Here is a 21,017-nt window from a genome sequence, read left to right as displayed (position 1 = left end):
AGGGGGGAGGGGGAGAGAGAGAGAGGGACAGAGAGAGAGAGGGGGGGCAGAGAGAGAGAGAGAGAGAGGGGGGGAGAGAGAGAGTGAAAGCGAGAGAGGGGGAGAGAGAGGGGGTAGAGAGAGGGGGGGAGAGAGAGAGATGGAGAGGGGACAGAGAGAGAGGGACAGAGAGCGAGGGGATTGCGGGAGTAGAGGCAGAGGGGTTAGAGAGAGAGAGGGAGGTAGAGAGAGAGAGGGGGTAGGAGTAGAGAGGGGGGAGTGTGGGGAGAGGTGAGAGAGGGGGACATGGGGAGAGGAGAGGAAGAGGGACATCGGAGAGGAGAGAGAGAAGGGGACATTGGAGAGAGGGAGACAAGGGGAGAGGGGAGAGAGAGGGACATGGGGAGAGAGGGAGGGAGGCAGACATGGGGAGAGAGAGAGGGAGGGGGACATGGGGAGAGAGAGAGGGAGGGACATGGGAGAGAGAGAGAGGGAGGGACATGGGGAGAGGAGAGAGAAAGGGACATGGGGAGAGAGGGAGGGAGGCAGACATGGGTCGAGGAGAGAGAGGGGGACATGGGGAGAGGAGAGAGAGAGGGACATGCGGAGAGAGAGAGGGAGGGGGACATGGGGAGAGGAGAGAGAGAGGGACATGGGGAGAGAGGGAGGGAGGCGGACATGGGGAGAGGAGAGAGAGGGACATGGGGAGTGGAGAGAGAGGGACATGGGGAGAGGAGAGAGAGAGGGACATGCGGAGAGAGAGAGGGAGGGGAACATGGGGAGAGGAGAGAGAGAGGGACATGGGGAGAGAGGGAGGGAGGCGGACATGGGGAGAGGAGAGAGAGGGGGACATGGGGAGAGGAGAGAGAGGGGGACATGGGGAGAGGAGAGAGGGGGGACATGGGCAGAGGAGAGAGGGGGACATGGGGAGAGGAGAGAGGGGGGACATGGGGAGAGGAGAGAGAGAGGGACATGGGGAGAGAGAGGGAGGGAGGAGGACATGGGGAGAGAGAGAGGGAGGAGGACATGGGGAGAGAGAGAGGGAGGAGGACATGGGGAGAGGAGAGAGAGAGGGACATGGGGAGAGAGGGAGGGAGGTGGACATGGGGAGGAGAGAGAGAGGGAGGGACATGGGGAAAAGAGAGAGAGAGGGAGACATGGGGAAAGGAGAGAGAGTGGGACATGGGGAGAGGGGAGAGAGAGGAACGGGGAGAGAGAGGGAGAGGGGGACATGGGGAGAGAGAGGGAGGGCGACATGGGTAGAGAGGGAGGGAGGGCGACATGGGGAGAGGAGAGAGAGGGACATGGGGAGAGGAGAGAGAGGGACATGGGGAGAGTGAGAGGGAGGGGGACATATGGAGAGGAGAGAGAGAGGGAGGGACATGGGGACAGAAGGGAGAGGGGACATGGGGAGAGAGAGGGAGGGGGACATGGGGAGAGTGAGAGGGGGGAACATGGGGAGAGGAGAGAGAGAGGGGGGAACATGGGGAGAGAAGAGAAAGAGAGAGGGACATGGGGAGAGGGAGGAAGGGGGACATGGGGAGAGGAGAGAGAAAGGGACATGGGGAGAGAGGGAGGGAGGGGGACATGGGGAGGAGAGAGAGAGGGACATGGGGAGAGGACAGAGTGGGGACATGCAGAGAGGAGAGAGAGAGGGACATAGAACATAGAACATAGAACAATACAGCGCAGCACAGGCCCTTCGGCCCACGATGTTGCACCAAAACAAAACCCATCTAACCTACACTATGCCATTATCATCCATATGTTTATCCAATAAACTTTTAAATGCCCTCAATGTTGGCGAGTTCACTACTGTAGCAGGTAGGGCATTCCACGGCCTCACTACTCTTTGCGTAAAGAACCTACCTCTGACCTCTGTCCTATATCTATTACCCCTCAGTTTAAAGTTATGTCCCCTCGTGCCAGCCATTTCCATCCGTGGGAGAAGGCTCTCACTGTCCACCCTATCTAACCCCCTGATCATTTTGTATGCCTCTATTAAGTCTCCTCTTAACCTTCTTCTCTCCAACGAAAACAACCTCAAGTCCATCAGCCTTTCCTCATAAGATTTTCCCTCCATACCAGGCAACATCCTGGTAAATCTCCTCTGCACCCGCTCCAAAGCCTCCATGTCCTTCCTATAATGTGGTGACCAGAACTGTACGCAATACTCCAAATGCGGCCGTACCAGAGTTTTGTACAGCTGCAACATGACCTCCTGACTCCGGAACTCAATCCCTCTACCAATAAAGGCCAACACTCCATAGGCCTTCTTCACAACCCTATCAACCTGGGTGGCAACTTTCAGGGATCTATGTACATGGACACCTAGATCCCTCTGTTCATCCACACTTCCAAGAACTTTACCATTAGCCAAATATTCCGCATTCCTGTTATTCCTTCCAAAGTGAATCACCTCACACTTCTCTACATTAAACTCCATTTGCCACCTCTCAGCCCAGCTCTGCAGCTTATCTATATCCCTCTGTAACCTGCTACATCCTTCCACACTGTCGACAACACCACCGTCTGCAAATCTACTCACCCACCCTTCTGCGCCCTCCTCTAGGTCATTGATAAAAATGACAAACAGCAACGGCCCCAGAACAGATCCTTGTGGTACGCCACTTGTAACTGAACTCCATTCTGAACATTTCCCATCAACCACCACCCTCTGTCTTCTTTCAACTAGCCAATTTCTGATCCACATCTCTAAATCTCCCTCAATCCCCAGCCTCCGTATTTTCTGCAATAGCCTACCGTGGGGAACCTTATCAAACGCTTTACTGAAATCCATATACACCACATCAACTGCTCTCCCCTCGTCTACCTGTTCAGTCACCTTCTCAAAGAACTCGATAAGGTTTGTGAGGCACGACCTACCCTTCACAAAGCCATGCTGACTATCCCTGATCATATTATTCCTATCTAGATGATTGTAAATCTTGTCTCTTATAATCCCCTCCAAGACTTTACCCACTACAGACGTGAGGCTCACCGGCCTATAGTTGCCGGGGTTGTCTCTGCTCCCCTTTTTGAACAAAGGGACCACATTTGCTATCCTCCAGTCCTCTGGCACTATTCCTGTAGCCAATGATGACATAAAAATCAAAGCCAAAGGTCCAGCAATCTCTTCCCTGGCTTCCCAGAGAATCCTAGGATAAATCCCATCAGGCCCCGGGGACTTATCTATTTTCAGCCTGTCCAGAATTGCCAACACCTCTTCCCTACGTACCTCAATGCCATCTATTCTAATAGCCTGGGTCTCAGCATTCTCCTCCACAACATTATCTTTTTCCAGAGTGAATACTGACGAAAAATATTCATTTAGTATCTCTCCTATCTCTTCAGACTCCACGCACAACTTCCCATCCCTGTCCTTGACTGGTCCTACTCTTTCCCTAGTCATTTGCTTATTCCTGACATACCTATAGAAAGCTTTTGGGTTTTCCTTGATCCTACCTGCCAAATACTTCTCATGTCCCCTCCTTGCTCGTCTTAGCTCTCTCTTTAGATCGTTCCTCGCTACCTTGTAACTATCCATCGCCCCAACTGAAACTTCACACCTCATCTTCACATAGGCCTCCTTCTTCCTCTTAACAAGAGATTCCACTTCTTTGGTAAACCACGGTTCCCTCGCTCGACGCCTTCCTCCCTGTCTGACCGGTACATACTTATCAAGAACACGCAGTAGCTGATCCTTGAACAAGCTCCACTCATCCAGTGTGCCCAACACTTGCAGCCTACTTCTCCACCTTATCCCCCCCAAGTCACGTCTAATGGCATCATAATTGCCCTTCCCCCAGCTATAACTCTTGCCCTGCGGTGTATACTTATCCCTTTCCATCATTAACGTAAACGTCACCGAATTGTGGTCACTGTCCCCAAAGTGCTCTCCTACCTCCAAATCCAACACCTGGCCTGGTTCATTACCCAAAACCAAATCCAACGTGGCCTCGGCTCTTGTTGGCCTGTCAACATATTGTGTCAGGAAACCCTCCTGCACACACTGTACAAAAAACGACCCATCTAATGTACTCGAACTATATCTTTTCCAGTCAACATTTGGAAAGTTAAAGTCTCCCATAATAACTACCCTGTTACTTTCGCTCTTATCCAGGATCATCCTCGCCATCCTTTCCTCTACATCCCTCGAACTATTTGGAGGCCTATAGAAAACTCCCAACAGGGTGACCTCTCCTTTCCTGTTTCTAACCTCAGCCCATACTACCTCGGAAGATGAGTCCCCATCTAGCATCCCTTCCGCCACCGTAATACTGCTCTTGACTAGCAGCGCCACACCTCCCCCTCTTTTGCCTCCTTCTCTGAGCTTACTAAAACACCTAAACCCCGGAACCTGCAGCATCCATTCCTGTCCCTGCTCTATCCATGTCTCCGAAATGGCCACAACATCGAAGTCCCAGGTACCAACCCATGCTGCCAGTTCCCCTACCTTATTTCGTATACTCCTGGCATTGAAGTAGACACACTTCAAACCACCTACCTGAACACTGGCCCCCTCCTGCGACGTCAAATCTGTGCTCCTGACCTCTATACTCTCATTCTCCCTTACCCTAAAACTACAATCCAGGTTCCCATGCCCCTGCTGCATTAGTATAAACGCCCCCAAAGAGCACTAACAAATCTCCCCCCCAGGATATTTGTGCCCCTCAGGTTCAGATGTAGACCATCCTGTCTGTAGAGGTCCCACCTTCCCCAGAAAGAGCCCCAGTTATCCAGAAATCTGAATCCCTCCCACCTGCACCATCCCTGTAGCCACGTGTTTAATTGCTCTCTCTCCCTATTCCTCATCTCACTATCACGTGGCACGGGCAACAACCCAGAGATAACAACTCTGTTTGTTCTAGTTCTGAGCTTCCATCCTAGCTCCCTGAAAGCCTGCCTGACATCCTTGTCCCCTTTCCTACCTATGTCGTTAGTGCCAATGTGGACCACGACTTGGGGCTGCTCCCCCTCCCCCTTAAGGACCCGGAAAACACGATCCGAGACAACACGTACCCTTGCACCTGGGAGGCAACATACCATGGGGAGAGAGGGAGGGGGACATGGGGAGAGAGAGAGGGAAGGGGACATGGGGAGAGGAGAGAGAGAGAGAGGGACATGGGGAGAGGAGAGAGAGAGGGACATGGGGAGAGCGAGAGGGAGGGGGACATGGGGAGAGGGGAGAGAGAGGGAGGGGGACATGGGGAGAGAGAGGGAGAGGGACATGGGGAGAGAGAGAGGGAGTGGGACATGGGGAGAGAGAGAGGGAGGGGGACATGGGGAGAGAGAGGGAGGGGGACATGGGGAGAGGAGAGAGAGAGAGGGACATGGGGAGAGTGAGAGGAACATGGGGAGAGTAGAGAGAGAGGGAGGGTCATGGGGAGAGTGAGAGGGAGGGGGACATGGGGAGAGGGAGAGGGACATAGAGAGAGGGACATGGGGAGAGAGAGGGAGGGGACATGGGGAGAGTCCGAGGGGGGAATATGGGGAGAGGAGAGAGAGAGGGAGGGACATGGGGAGAGAAGAGAGAGAGTGAGGGACATGGGGACAGGAGAGAGAGGGGACATGGGGAGAGAAGAGAAAGAGAGAGGGACATGGGGAGAGGAGAGGGACATGGGGAGAGAGAGGAAGGGGGACATGGGGAGAGGAGAGAGAGGGGGGGCATGGGGAGAGAGGAAGGGGGACATGGGGAGAGGAGAGAGAGGGGGGGAGACATGGGGAGTGGAGAGATAGGGAGGGACATGGGGAGAGAGAGAGAGGGAGGGGGACATGGGGAGAGGAGAGAGAGAGGGACATGGGGAGAGGACAGAAAGAGGGACATGGGGAGAGAGAGGGAGGGGGACATGGGGAGCGGAGAGAGAGGGGGGGACATGGGGAGAGAAGAGAAAGAGTGAGGGACATGGGGAGAGGAGTGAGAGGGGGGCGCATGGGAAAGAAGGTTGGTGACTTGGGCAGAGAAATGGCAAATGCAGTTTAATCCAGACAAATGTGAGGCAATGCATTTTGGTCGGTCTAACACAGAGTGGAAATATACCGTAAATGGCAAAACTCTTCGGGATATAGAAAGTCAGAGATCTGGGCGTGCAGGCCCACAGATCTTTGAAGGTGGCAACACAAGTGGACAAGGTCGTCAAGAAAGCAGACGGAATGCTCGCCTTCATTGGACGGGGCATCGAGTATAAAAACTGGCAAGTCAGGCTGCAGTTGTACGGAACCTTGGTTAGGCCGCACTTGGAATGTTGCGCACAATTCTGGTCGCCACGCTACCGGAAGAATGTGGAGGCTTTGGAGAGGGTGCAGGGGAGGTTCACCAGGATGTTGCCGGGTCTGGAGGGTGTTAGCGATGAGGAGAGGCTGGGTAGACTCGGACTGTTTTCATTAGAGAGACGGAGGTTGAGGGGCGACCTGATCGAGGTCTGCAAGATTATGAGGAGCGTGGATAGAGTGGATGGGCAGGCACTCTTTCCCAGGGTGGAGGGGTCAGTCACCAGGGGGCACAGGTTTAAGGTCCGTGGGGCAAAGTTTAGAGGGGATGTGCGAGGCAGGTGTACACAGAGGGTGGTGAGTGCCTGGAACGCGTGGCCAGAGGAGGCTGTGGAAACAGATACATTAACGGCGTTCAAAAGGCATCTTGACAAACACATGGACAGGACGGGTATAGAGGGACACGGCACGAGGAAGGGCTGAGGGTTTGGGCCAAGGTTAGTATCATGACCGGAACAGGCTTGGAGGGCCGAAGGGCCTGTTCCTGTGCTGCATTGTTCTTTGTTCTTTGAGAGGAGGGGGACCCTGTACCCCAGTGAGAGTCAGCACCTTCAGGAGAGGAGGGGGAGTCTGTACCCCAGTGAGAGTCAGCACCTTCAGGAGAGGAGGGGGAGTCTGTACCCCAGTGAGAGTCAGCACCTTCAGGAGAGGAGGGGGACCCTGTATCCCAGTGAGAGTCAGCACCTTCAGGAGAGGAGGGGGACCCTGTACCCCAGTGAGAGTCAGCACCTTCAGGCGAGGAGGGAGACCCCGTACCCCAGTGAGAGTCAGCACCTTCAGGAGAGGAGGGGGAGTCTGTACCCCAGTGAGAGTCAGCACCTTCAGGAGAGGAGGGGGACCCTGTACCCCAGTGAGAGTCAGCACCTTCAGGAGAGGAGGGGGAGTCTGTACCCCAGTGAGAGTCAGCACCTTCAGGAGAGAAGGGGGAGTCTGTACCCCAGTGAGAGTCAGCACCTTCAGGAGAGGAGGGGGAGTCTGTACCCCAGTGAGAGTCAGCACCTTCAGGAGAGAAGGGGGAGTCTGTACCCCAGTGAGAGTCAGCACCTTCCGGAGAGGAGGGGGAGTCCGTACCCCAGTGAGAGTCAGCACCTTCAGGAGAGGAGGGGGACCCTGTACCCCAGTGAGAGTCAGCACCTTCAGGAGAGGAGGGGGACCCTGTACCCCAGTGAGAGTCAGCACCTTCAGGAGAGGAGGGGGAGTCTGTACCCCAGTGAGAGTCAGCACCTTCAGGAGAGGAGGGGGAGTCTGTACCCCAGTAAGAGTCAGCACCTTCAGGAGAGGAGGGGGAGTCTGTACCCCAGTGAGAGTCAGCTCCTTCAGGAGAGAAGGGGGAGTCTGTACCCCAGTGAAAGTCAGCACCTTCAGGAGAGGAGGGGGAGTCTGTACCCCAGTGAGAGTCAGCACCTTCAGGAGAGGAGGGGGAGTCTGTACCCCAGTGAGAGTCAGCACCTTCAAGAGAGGAGGGGGACCCTGTACCCCAGTGAGAGTCAGCACCTTCAGGAGAGAAGGGGGAGTCTGTACCCCAGTGAGAGTCAGCACCTTCAGGAGAGGAGGGGGAGTCTGTACCCCAGTGAGAGTCAGCACCTTCAGGGGAGGAGGGGGAGTCTGTACCCCAGTGTGAGTCAGCACCTTCAGGAGAGGAGGGGGAGTCTGAACCCCAGTGAGAGTCAGCACCTTCAGGCGAGGAGGGAGACCCCGTACCCCAGTGAGAGTCAGCACCTTCAGGAGAGGAGGGGGAGTCTGTACCCCAGTGAGAGTCAGCACCTTCAGGAGAGGAGGCAAGCTGTACCCCAGTGAGAGTCAGCACCTTCAGGAGAGGAGGGGGACTCTGTACCCCAGTGAGAGTCAGCACCTTCAGGAGAGAAGGGGGAGTCTGTACCCCAGTGAGAGTCAGCACCTTCAGGAGAGGAGGCAAGCTGTACCCCAGTGAGTCAGCACCTTCAGGAGAGGAGGGGGACCCTGTACCCCAGTGAGAGTCAGCACCTTCAGGAGAGGAGGGGGAGTCTGTACCCCAGTGAGAGTCAGCACCTTCAGGAGAGAAGGGGGAGTCTGTACCCCAGTGAGAGTCAGCACCTTCAGGAGAGGAGGCAAGCTGTACCCCAGTGAGAGTCAGCACCTTCAGGAGAGGAGGGGGACCCTGTACCCCAGTGAGAGTCAGCACCTTCAGGAGAGGAGGGGGAGTCCGTACCCCAGTGACAGTCAGCACCTTCAGGAGAGGAGGGGGACCCTGTACCCCAGTGAGAGTCAGCACCTTCAGGAGAGGAGGGGGAGTCTGTACCCCAGTGAGAGTCAGCACCTTCAGGAGAGAAGGGGGACCTGTACCCCAGTGAGAGTCAGCACCTTCAGGAGAGGAGGGGGACCCTGTACCCCAGTGAGAGACAGCACCTTCAGGAGAGGAGGGGGAGTCTGTACCCCAGTGAGAGTCAGCTCCTTCAGGAGAGAAGGGGGAGTCTGTACCCCAGTGAGAGTCAGCACCTTCAGGAGAGGAGGGGGAGTCTGTACCCCAGTGAGAGTCAGCACCTTCAGGGGAGCAGGGGGAGTCTGTACCCCAGTGAGAGTCAGCACCTTCAGGAGAGGAGGGGGACCCTGTACCCCAGTGAGAGACAGCACCTTCAGGAGAGGAGGGGGAGTCTGTACCCCAGTGAGAGTCAGCACCTTCAGGAGAGGAGGGGGAGTCTGTACCCCAGTGAGAGTCAGCACCTTCAGGAGAGGAGGGGGACCCTGTACCCCAGTGAGAGTCAGCACCTTCAGGAGAGGAGGGGGAGTCTGTACCCCAGTGAGAGTCAGCACCTTCAGGAGAGGAGGGGGACCCTGTACCCCAGTGAGTGTCAGCACCTTCAGGAGAGGAGGGGGACCCTGTACACCAGTGAGAGTCAGCACCTTCAGGAGAGGAGGGGGAGTCTGTACCCCAGTGAGAGTCAGCACCTTCAGGAGAGGAGGGGGACCCTGTACCCCAGTGAGTGTCAGCACCTTCAGGCGAGGGGGGGGACCCTGTACCCCAGTGAGAGTCAGCACCTTCAGAGGGGGAGGGAGACCCTGTACCTCAGTGAGAGTCAGCACCTTCAGGAGAGGAGGGGGACCCTGTACCCCAGTGAGAGTCAGCACCTTCAGGAGAGGAGGGGAGTCTGTACCCCAGTGAGAGTCAGCACCTTCAGGAGAGGAGGGGGACCCTGTACCCCAGTGAGAGTCAGCACCTTCAGGAGAGGAGGGGGAGTCTGTACCCCAGTGAGAGTCAGCACCTTCAGGAGAGGAGGGGGACCCTGTACCCCAGCGAGAGTCAGCACCTTCAGGAGAGTAGGGGGAGTCTGTACCCCAGTGAGAGTCAGCACCTTCAGGAGAGGAGGGGGACCCTGTACCCCAGTGAGAGTCAGCACCTTCAGGAGAGGAGGGGGAGTCTGTACCCCAGTGAGAGTCAGCACCTTCAGGAGAGTAGGGGGAGTCTGTACCCCAGTGAGAGTCAGCACCTTCAGGAGAGGAGGGTGAGTCTGTACCCCAGTGAGAGTCAGCACCTTCAGGAGAGGAGGGGGAGTCTGTACCCCAGTGAGAGTCAGCACCTTCAGGCGAGGAGGGGGAGTCTGTACCCCAGTGAGAGTCAGCACCTTCAGGAGAGGAGGGGTCCTGTACCCCAGTGAGAGTCAGCACCTTCAGGACAGGAGGGGGAGTCTGTACCCCAGTGAGAATCAGCACCTTCAGGAGAGGAGGGGGACCCTGTACCCCAGTGAGAGTCAGCACCTTCAGGAGAGGAGGGGGACCCTGTACCCCAGTGAGAGTCAGCACCTTCAGGAGAGGAGGGGGACCCTGTACCCCAGTGAGAGTCAGCACCTTCAGGAGAGGAGGGGGAGTCTGTACCCCAGTGAGAGTCAGCACCTTCAGGAGAGGAGGGGGGAGTCTGTACCCCAGTGAGAGTCAGCACCCTCCCACAGTGCGGCGCTCCCTCAGTACGGACCCTCTGACAGTGCGGCACTCCCTCAGTACTGACCCTCCCACAGTGCGGCACTCCCTCAGTACTGACCCTCCCACAGTGCGGCGCTCCCTCAGTACTGACCCTCTGACAGCGTGGCACTCCCTCAGTACTGACCCTCTCACAGTGCGGCGCTCCCTCAGTACTGACCCTTCCACAGTGCGGCACTCCCTCAGTACTGACCCTCTGACAGTGCGGCGCTCCCTCAGTACTGACCCTCCCACAGTGCGGCACTCCCTCAGTACTGACCCTCTGACAGTGCGGCGCTCCCTCAGTACTGACCCTCTGACAGTGCGGCACTCCCTCAGTACTGACCCTCCCACAGTGCGGCGCTCCCTCAGCACTGAGCCTCCGACAGTGCGGCACTCCCTCAGCACTGACCCTCTGACAGTGCGGCGCTCCCTCAGTACTGAACCTCTGACAGTGCGGCGCTCCCTCAGTACTGACCCTCTGACAGTGCGGCGCTCCCTCAGTACTGACCCTCCCACAGTGCGGCACTCCCTCAGTACTGACCCTCTGACAGTGCAGCACTCCCTCAGTACTGACCCTCCGACAGTGCGGCGCTCCCTCAGTACTGACCCTCCCACATTGCTGCACTCCCTCAGTACTGACCCTCTGACAGTGCAGCACTCCCTCAGTACTGACCCTGCGACAGTGCGGCGCTCCCTCAGTACTGACCCTCTGACAGTGCGGCGCTCCCTCAGTACTGACCCTCTGACAGTGCGGTGCTCCCTCAGTACTGACCCTCCCACAGTGCGGCACTCACTCAGTACTGACCCTCTGACAGTGCGGCGCTCCCTCAGTACTGACCCTCTGACCTTCAGGAGAGAAGGGGGAGTCTGTACCCCAGTGAGAGTCAGCACCTTCAGGAGAGGAGGCAAGCTGTACCCCAGTGAGAGTCAGCACCTTCAGGAGAGGAGGGGGACCCTGTACCCCAGTGAGAGTCAGCACCTTCAGGAGGGGGAGTCTGTACCCCAGTGAGAGTCAGCACCTTCAGGAGAGAAGGGGGAGTCTGTACCCCAGTGAGAGTCAGCACCTTCAGGAGAGGAGGCAAGCTGTACCCCAGTGAGAGTCAGCACCTTCAGGAGAGGAGGGGGACCCTGTACCCCAGTGAGAGTCAGCACCTTCAGGAGAGGAGGGGGACCCTGTACCCCAGTGAGAGTCAGCACCTTCAGGAGAGGAGGGGGAGTCCGTACCCCAGTGAGAGTCAGCACCTTCAGGAGAGGAGGGGGAGTCTGTACCCCAGTGAGAGTTTGCACCTTCAGGAGAGGAGGGGGACCCTGTACCCCAGTGAGAGTCAGCACCTTCAGGAGAGGAGGGGGAGTCCGTACCCCAGTGAGAGTCAGCACCTTCAGGAGAGGAGGGGGACCCTGTACCCCAGTGAGAGTCAGCACCTTCAGGAGAGGAGGGGGACCCTGTACCCCAGTGAGAGTCAGCACCTTCAGGAGAGGAGGGGGAGTCTGTACCCCAGTGAGAGTCAGCACCTTCAGGAGAGAAGGGGGACCTGTACCCCAGTGAGAGTCAGCACCTTCAGGAGAGGAGGGGGAGTCTGTACCCCAGTGAGAGTCAGCTCCTTCAGGAGAGAAGGGGGAGTCTGTACCCCAGTGAGAGTCAGCACCTTCAGGAGAGGAGGGGGAGTCCGTACCCCAGTGAGAGTCAGCACCTTCAGGAGAGGAGGGGGACCCTGTACCCCAGTGAGAGTCAGCACCTTCAGGGGAGGAGGGGGAGTTTGTACCCCAGTGTGAGTCAGCACCTTCAGGAGAGGAGGGGGGAGTCTGTACCCCAGTGAGAGCAGCACCTTCAGGAGAGAAGGGAGACCCTGTACCCCAGTGAGAGTCAGCACCTTCAGGAGAGGAGGGAGACCCTGTACCCCAGTGAGAGTCAGCACCTTCAGGAGAGGAGGGGGAGTCTGTACCCCAGTGAGAGTCAGCACCTTCAGGAGAGGAGGGGGACCCTGTACCCCAGTGAGAGTCAGCACCTTCAGGAGAGGAGGGGGACCCTGTACACCAGTGAGAGTCAGCCCCTTCAGAGGGGGAGGGAGACCCTGTACCTCAGTGAGAGTCAGCACCTTCAGGAGAGGAGGGGGACCCTGTACCCCAGTGAGAGTCAGCACCTTCAGGAGAGGAGGGGGAGTCTGTACCCCAGTGAGAGTCAGCACCTTCAGGAGAGTAGGGGGAGTCTGTACCCCAGTGAGAGTCAGCACCTTCAGGAGAGGAGGGGGACCCTGTACCCCAGTGAGAGCAGCACCTTCAGGAGAGGAGGGGGAGTCTGTACCCCAGTGAGAGTCAGCACCTTCAGGAGAGGAGGGGTCCTGTACCCCAGTGAGAGTCAGCACCTTCAGGAGAGGAGGGGGAGTCTGTACCCCAGTGAGAGTCAGCACCTTCAGGAGAGGAGGGGGAGTCTGTACCCCAGTGAGAGTCAGCACCTTCAGGAGAGGAGGGGGAGTCTGTACCCCAGTGAGAGTCAGCACCTTCAGGAGAGGAGGGAGAGTCTGTACCCCAGTGAGAGTCAGCACCTTCAGGAGAGGAGGGGGACCCTGTACCCCAGTGAGAGTCAGCACCTTCAGAGGGGGAGGGAGACCCTGTACCTCAGTGAGAGTCAGCACCTTCAGGAGAGGAGGGGGAGTCTGTACCCCAGTGAGAGTCAGCACCTTCAGGAGAGGAGGGGGAGTCTGTACCCCAGTGAGAGTCAGCACCTTCAGGAGAGGAGGGGGACCTGTACCCCAGTGAGAGTCAGCACCTTCAGGAGAGGAGGGGGAGTCTGTACCCCAGTGAGAGTCAGCACCTTCAGGAGAGGAGGGTGACCCTGTACCCCAGTGAGAGTCAGCACCTTCAGGAGAGGAGGGGGAGTCTGTACCCCAGTGAGAGTCAGCACCTTCAGGAGAGGAGGGGGAGTCTGTGCCCCAGTGAGTGTCAGCACCTTCAGGAGAGGAGGGGGAGTCTGTACCCCAGTGAGAGCCAGCACCTTCAGGAGAGGAGGGGGAGTCTGTACCCCAGTGAGAGTCAGCACCTTCAGGAGAGGAGGGGGATCTTGTACCCCAGTGAGAGTCAGCACCTTCAGGAGAGGAGGGGGAGTCTGTACCCCAGTGAGAGTCAGCACCTTCAGGAGAGGAGCGGGAGTCTGTACCCCAGTGAGAGTCAGCACCTTCAGGAGAGGAGGGGGACCCTGTACCCCAGTGAGATTCAGCACCTTCAGGAGAGGAGGGGGGAGTCTGTACCCAGTGAGAGTCAGCACCACCAGGAGAGGAGGGGGACCTGTACCCCAGTGAGAGTCAGCACCTTCAGGAGAGGAGGGGGAGTCTGTACCCCAGTGAGAGTCAGCACCTTCAGGAGAGGAGGGGGAGTCTGTACCCCAGTGAGAGTCAGCACCTTCAGGAGAGGAGGGGGAGTCTGTACCCCAGTGAGAGTCAGCACCTTCAGGAGAGGAGGGGGAGTCTGTACCCCAGTGAGAGTCAGCACCTTCAGGCGAGGAGGGGGACGCTGTACCCCAGTGAGAGTCAGCACCTTCAGGAGAGGAGGGGGAGTCTGGGCCCCAGTGAGAGTCAGCACCTTCAGGAGAGGAGGGGGAGTCTGTACCCCAGTGAGAGTCAGCACCTTCAGGAGAGGAGGGGGAGTCTGTACCCCAGTGAGAGTCAGCACCTTCAGGAGAGGAGGGAGAGTCTGTACCCCAGTGAGAGTCAGCACCTTCAGGAGAGGAGGGGGACCCTGTACCCCAGTGAGAGTCAGCACCTTCAGAGGGGGAGGGAGACCCTGTACCTCAGTGAGAGTCAGCACCTTCAGGAGAGGAGGGGGAGTCTGTACCCCAGTGAGAGTCAGCACCTTCAGGAGAGGAGGGGGAGTCTGTACCCCAGTGAGAGTCAGCACCTTCAGGAGAGGAGGGGGACCTGTACCCCAGTGAGAGTCAGCACCTTCAGGAGAGGAGGGGGAGTCTGTACCCCAGTGAGAGTCAGCACCTTCAGGAGAGGAGGGTGACCCTGTACCCCAGTGAGAGCCAGCACCTTCAGGAGAGGAGGGGGAGTCTGTACCCCAGTGAGAGTCAGCACCTTCAGGAGAGGAGGGGGAGTCTGTGCCCCAGTGAGAGTCAGCACCTTCAGGAGAGGAGGGGGAGTCTGTACCCCAGTGAGAGCCAGCACCTTCAGGAGAGGAGGGGGAGTCTGTACCCCAGTGAGAGTCAGCACCTTCAGGAGAGGAGGGGGATCTTGTACCCCAGTGAGAGTCAGCACCTTCAGGAGAGGAGGGGGAGTCTGTACCCCAGTGAGAGTCAGCACCTTCAGGAGAGGAGCGGGAGTCTGTACCCCAGTGAGAGTCAGCACCTTCAGGAGAGGAGGGGGACCCTGTACCCCAGTGAGATTCAGCACCTTCAGGAGAGGAGGGGGGAGTCTGTACCCAGTGAGAGTCAGCACCACCAGGAGAGGAGGGGGACCTGTACCCCAGTGAGAGTCAGCACCTTCAGGAGAGGAGGGGGAGTCTGTACCCCAGTGAGAGTCAGCACCTTCAGGAGAGGAGGGGGAGTCTGTACCCCAGTGAGAGTCAGCACCTTCAGGAGAGGAGGGGGAGTCTGTACCCCAGTGAGAGTCAGCACCTTCAGGAGAGGAGGGGGAGTCTGTACCCCAGTGAGAGTCAGCACCTTCAGGCGAGGAGGGGGACGCTGTACCCCAGTGAGAGTCAGCACCTTCAGGAGAGGAGGGGGAGTCTGGGCCCCAGTGAGAGTCAGCACCTTCAGGAGAGGAGGGGGGAGTCTGTACCCAGTGAGAGTCAGCACCTTCAGGAGAGGAGGGGGACCCTGTACCCCAGTGAGAGTCAGCACCTTCAGGAGAGGAGGGGGACCCTGTACCCCAGTGAGAGTCAGCACCTTCAGGCGAGGAGGGGGACCCAGTACCCCAGTGAGAGTCAGCACCTTCAGGAGAGGAGGGGGACCCTGTACCCCAGTGAGAGTCAGCACCTTCAGGAGAGGAGGGGGAGGCTGTACCCCAGTGAGAGTCAGCACCTTCAGGAGAGGAGGGGGACTGTACCCCAGTGAGAGTCAGCACCTTCAGGAGAGGAGGGGGACCCTGTGCCCCAGTGAGAGTCAGCACCTTCAGGAGAGGAGGGGGACCTGTACCCCAGTGAGAGTCAGCACCTTCAGGAGAGGAGGGGGAGTCTGTACCCCAGTGAGAGTCAGCACCTTCAGGAGAGGAGGGGGACCCTGTACCCCAGTGAGAGTCAGCACCTTCTGGAGAGGAGGGGGAGTCTGTACCCCAGTGAGAGTCAGCACCTTCAGGAGAGGAGGGGGAGTCTCTACCCCAGTGAGAGTCAGCACCTTCAGGCGAGGAGGGGGACCCTGTACCCCAGTGAGAGTCAGCACCTTCAGGAGAGGAGGGGGAGTCTGTACCCCAGTGAGAGTCAGCACCTTCAGGAGAGGAGGGGGACCCTGTACCCCAGTGAGAGTCAGTACCTTCAGGAGAGGAGGGGTGACCCTGTACCCCAGTGAGAGTCAGTACCTTCAGGAGAGGAGGGGGACCCTGTACCCCAGTGAGAGTCAGCACCTTCAGGAGAGGAGGGGGAGTCTGTACCCCAGTGAGAGTCAGCACCTTCAGAGGGGGAGGGAGACCCTGTACCCCAATGAGAGTCAGCACCTTCAGAGGGGGAGGGGATCTATGCCGGGGTCCCAGCTGGTCCGCACGGAGCCATTGCTTTACCAGATGTTTTCACTGATGCTGCCACGACCGACCACACTGAGTTAGGCCTGCGGCCCACGATCAGGTCCTGTTGATGAGGATTCAGCCCATCGCTGAGCACAGTGTAGAGAGCGGGGCAGAGATGTTCCCACACCAGCCAGCCCACTGACGGGTTCACCCTGCTATCTCCAAGCTGGGCCTATCGTGAAAGAGAGAGAGAAACTATCATCATTCGCTTGACAAACGGCCGACGTGTGTTCGCTGAACAGCTCTCGATACAGGTTACATCGCAGAAGCACTGACCCTCACGCAGTGCGGTGCTCCCTCAGTACTGACCCTCTGACAGTTCAGCGCTCCCTCAGTACTGACCCTCTGACAGTGCGGCACTCCCTCAGTACTGACCCTCCCACAGTGCGGCACTCCCTCAGTACTGACCCTCTGACAGTTCAGCGCTCCCTCAGTACTGACCCTCTGACAGAGCGGCGCTCCCTCAGTACTGACCCTCTGACAGTGCGACGCTCCCTCAGTACTGACCCTCTGACAGTTCAGCGCTCCCTCAGTACTGACCCTCTGACAGTTCAGCGCTCCCTCAGTACTGACCCTCTGACAGTGCGGCACTCCCTCAGTACTGACCCTCTGACAGTGCGGCACTCCCTCAGTACTGACCCTCTGACAGTGCGGCGCTCCCTCAGTACTGACCCTCCCACAGTGCGGCACTCCCTCAGTACTGACCCTCCCACAGTGCGGCGCTCCCTCAGTACTGACCCTCTGACAGTGCGGCACTCCCTCAGTACTGACCCTCTGACAGTGCGGCACTCCCTCAGTACTGACCCTCTGACAGTGCGGCGCTCCCTCAGTACTGACCCTCCCACAGTGCGGCACTCCCGCAGTACTGACCCTCTGACAGTGCAGCACTCTCTCAGTACTGACCCTCCCACAGTGCGGCGCTCCCTCAGTACTGACCCTCCCACAGCGCGGCACTCCCTCAATACTGACCCTCCGACAGTGCAGCGCTCCTTCAGTACTGACCCTCCCACAGTGCGGCACTCCCTCAGTACTGACCCTCCCACAGTGCGGCGCTCCCTCAGTACTGACCCTCCGACAGTGCAGCGCTCCCTCAGTACTGACCCTCCGACAGTGCGGCGCTCCCTCAGTACTGACCCTCCCACAGTGCAGAGCTCCTTCAGTACTGACCCTCCCACAGTGCGGCACTCCCTCAGTACTGACCCTCCGAAATTGCAGCGCTCCCTCAGTACTGACCCTCCGACAGTGCGGCGCTCCCTCAGTACTGACCCTCCCACAGTGCAGAGCTCCTTCAGTACTGAACCTCCGACAGTGCGGCACTCCCTCAGTACTGACCCTCCCACAGTGCGGCGCTCCCTCAGTACTGACCCTCCCACAGTGCGGCGCTCCCTCAGTACTGACCCTCTGACAGTGCGGCGCTCCCTCAGCACTGACCCTCTCACAGTGCGGCGCTCCCTCAGTACTGACCCTCCCACAGTGCGGCGCTCCCTCAGTACTGACCCTCCCACAGTGCGGCGCTCCCTCAGTACTGACCCTCCCACAGTGCGGCGCTCCCTCAGTACTGACCCTCCCACAGTGCGGCGCTCCCTCAGTACTGACCCTCTGACAGTGTGGCGCTCCCGCAGTACTGACCCTCTGACAGTGCAGCGCTCCCTCAGTACTGGCCCTCCCACAGTGCAGCGCTCCCTCAGTACTGACCCTCCCACAGTGCGGCACTCCCTCAGTACTGACCCTCCCACAGTGCGGCACTCCCTCAGTACTGACCCTCCCACAGTGCGGCACTTCCTCAGTACTGACCCTCTGACAGTGCGGAGCTCCCTCAGTACTGACCCTCTGACAGTGCGGCGCTCCCTCAGTACTGACCCTCCCACAGTGCGGCGCACACTCAGTACTGACCCTCCCACAGTGCGGCACTCCCTCAGTACTGACCCTCCCACAGTGCGGCGCTCCCTCAGTACTGACCCTCCCACAGTGCGGCGCTCCCTCAGTACTGATCCTCTGACAGTGCGGCGCTCCCTCAGGACTGACCCTCTGACAGTGCGGCGCTTCCTCAGTACTGACCCTCCGACAGTGCGGCGCTCCCTCAGTACTGACCCTCCCACAGTGCGGCACTCCCTCAGTACTGACCCTCTGACAGTGCGGCTCTCCCTCAGTACTGACCCTCCCGCTGTGCGGCACTCCCTCGGCACTGACCCTCCCGCAGTGCAGCACTCCCTCAGTACTGACCCTCCCACAGTGCAGCACTCCCTCAGTACTGACCCTCCGACAGTGCGGCGCTCCCTCAGTACTGACCCTCCCACAGTGCGGCGCTCCCTCAATACTGACCCTCCCACAGTGCGGCACTCCCTCAGTACTGACCCTCCCACAGTTCAGCACTCCCTCAGTACTGACCCTCCGACAGTGCGGCACTCCCTCAGTACTGACCCTCACACAGTGTGGCGCTCCCTCAGTACTGACCCTCTGACAGTGCGGCGCTCCCTCAGTACTGAGCCTCCCACAGTGAGCACTCCCTCAGTACTGACCCTCCCACAGTGCGGCGCTCCCTCAGTACTGACCCTCCCACAGTGCGGCGCTCCCTCAGTACTGACCCTCTGACAGTGCGGCGCTCCCTCAGGACTGACCCTCTGACAGTGCGGCACTCCCTCAGTGCTGACTCTCCCACAGTGCGGCACTCCCTCAGTACTGACCCTCTGACAGTGCGGCACTCCCTCAGTACTGACCCTCTGACAGTGCGGCGCTCCCTCAGTACTGACCCTCCCACAGTGCGGCACTCCCTCAGTACTGACCCTCTGACAGTGCAGCACTCCCTCAGTACTGACCCTCCGACAGTGCGGCGCTCCCTCAGTACTGACCCTCCCACATTGCTGCACTCCCTCAGACTGACCCTCTGACAGTGCAGCACTCCCTCAGTACTGACCCTCCGACAGTGCGGCACTCCCTCAGTACTGACCCTCCGACAGTGCGGCACTCCCTCAGTACTGACCCTCCCACAGTGCGGAGCTCCCTCAGTACAGACCCTCCCACAGTGCGGCGCTCCCTCAGTACTGACCCTCTGACAGTGCGGCGCTCCCTCAGCACTGACCCTCTCACAGTGCGGCGCTCCCTCAGTACTGACCCTCCCACAGTGCGGCGCTCCCTCAGTACTGACCCTCGCACAGTGCGGCGCTCCATCAGTACTGACCCTCCCACAGTGCGGCGCTCCCTCAGTACTGACCCTCCCACAGTGCGGCGCTCCCTCAGTACTGACCCTCTGACAGTGCGGCGCTCCCGCAGTACTGACCCTCTGACAGTGCAGCGCTCCCTCAGTACTGACCCTCCCACAGTGCGGCACTCCCTCAGTACTGACCCTCCCACAGTGCGGCACTTCCTCAGTACTGACCCTCCCACAGTGCGGAGCTCCCTCAGTACTGACCCTCCCACAGTGCGGCACTCCCTCAGTACTGACCCTCCCACAGTGCGGCGCTCCCTCAGTACTGACCCTCTGACAGTGCGGAGCTCCCTCAGTACTGACCCTCTGACAGTGCGGCGCTCCCTCAGTACTGACCCTCCCACAGTGCGGCGCTCACTCAGTACTGACCCTCCCACAGTGCGGCACTCCCTCAGTACTGACCCTCCCACAGTGCGGCGCTCCCTCAGTACTGACCCTCCCACAGTGCGGCGCTCCCTCAGTACTGACCCTCTGACAGTGCGGCGCTCCCTCAGGACTGACCCTCTGACAGTGCGGCGCTTCCTCAGTACTGACCCTCCGACATTGCGGCGCTCCCTCAGTACTGACCCTCCCACAGTGCGGCACTCCCTCAGTACTGACCCTCTGACAGTGCGGCTCTCCCTCAGTACTGACCCTCCCACTGTGCGGCACTCCCTCGGCACTGACCCTCCCGCAGTGCAGCACTCCCTCAGTACTGACCCTCCCACAGTGCAGCACTCCCTCAGTACTGACCCTCCGACAGTGCGGCGCTCCCTCAGTACTGACCCTCCCACAGTGCGGCGCTCCCTCAGTACTGACCCTCCCACAGTGCGGCGCTCCCTCAGTACTGACCCTCCCACAGTGCGGCACTCCCTCAGTACTGATCCTCCTACAGTTCAGCACTCCCTCAGTACTGACCCTCCGACAGTGCGGCACTCCCTCAGTACTGACCCTCCCATAGTGAGCACTCCCTCAGTACTGACCCTCCCACAGTGCGGCGCTCCCTCAGTACTGACCCTCCCACAGTGCGGCGCTCCCTCAGTACTGACCCTCTGACAGTGCGGCGCTCCCTCAGTACTGACCCTCTGACAGTGCGGCACTCCCTCAGTGCTGACTCTCCCACAGTGCGGCACTCCCTCAGTACTGACCCTCTGACAGTGCGGCACTCCCTCAGTACTGACCCTCTGACAGTGCGGCGCTCCCTCAGTACTGACCCTCCAACAGTGCGGCACTCCCTCAGTACTGACCCTCTGACAGTGCAGCACTCCCACAGTACTGACCCTCCGACAGTGCGGCGCTCCCTCAGTACTGACCCTCCCACATTGCTGCACTCCCTCAGTATTGACCCTCTGACAGTGCAGCACTCCCTCAGTACTGACCCTCCGACAGTGCGGCACTCCCTCAGTACTGACCCTCCGACAGTGCGGCGCTCCCTCAGTACTGACCCTCTGACAGTGCAGCGCTCCCTCAGTACTGACCCTCCCACATTGCTGCACTCCCTCAGTACTGACCCTCTGACAGTGCAGCAGTCCCTCAGTACTGACCCTCCGACAGTGCGGCGCTCCCTCAGTACTGACCCTCCGACAGTGCGGCGCTCCCTCAGCACTGACCCTCTGACAGTGCGGCGCTCCCTCAGTACTGACCCTCTGACAGTGCGGCGCTCCCTCAGTACTGACCCTCTGACAGTGCGGTGCTCCCTCAGTACTGACCCTCTGACAGTGCGGCACTCACTCAGTACTGACCCTCTGACAGTGCGGCGCTCCCTCAGTACTGACCCTCTGACAGTGCGGTGCTCCCTCAGTACTGACCCTCTGACAGTGCGGCACTCTCTCAGTACTGACCTTCGGACAGTGCAGCACTCCCTCAGTACTGACCCTCCCACAGTGCGGCGCTCCCTCAGTACTGACCCTCCCACAGTGCGGCGCTCCCTCAGCACTGAC

General features: G+C 59.1%; 2 protein-coding genes across 2 annotated transcripts in view; both read right to left on the bottom strand.

Annotated features, from left to right (window-relative positions):
- Window positions 1-21,017, bottom strand: part of LOC140402993 (regulation of nuclear pre-mRNA domain-containing protein 2-like) — a 227,903-nt gene that overhangs the window by 117,493 nt on the left and 89,393 nt on the right.
- LOC140402989 (AP-4 complex accessory subunit RUSC1-like) overlaps window positions 1-21,017 on the bottom strand; it is a 48,127-nt gene that overhangs the window by 24,737 nt on the left and 2,373 nt on the right. The window contains exon 3 of the mRNA XM_072490645.1: window positions 15,888-16,065. Coding sequence (XP_072346746.1) covers window positions 15,888-16,065 — 178 coding nt within the window. The remainder of the gene's footprint in view (window positions 1-15,887; window positions 16,066-21,017) is intronic.

This window comes from Scyliorhinus torazame, chromosome 26 (assembly GCF_047496885.1).
Source record: "Scyliorhinus torazame isolate Kashiwa2021f chromosome 26, sScyTor2.1, whole genome shotgun sequence".
Taxonomy (NCBI): domain Eukaryota; kingdom Metazoa; phylum Chordata; class Chondrichthyes; order Carcharhiniformes; family Scyliorhinidae; genus Scyliorhinus; species Scyliorhinus torazame.
This window is presented reverse-complemented; position numbering and strand designations above follow the sequence as displayed.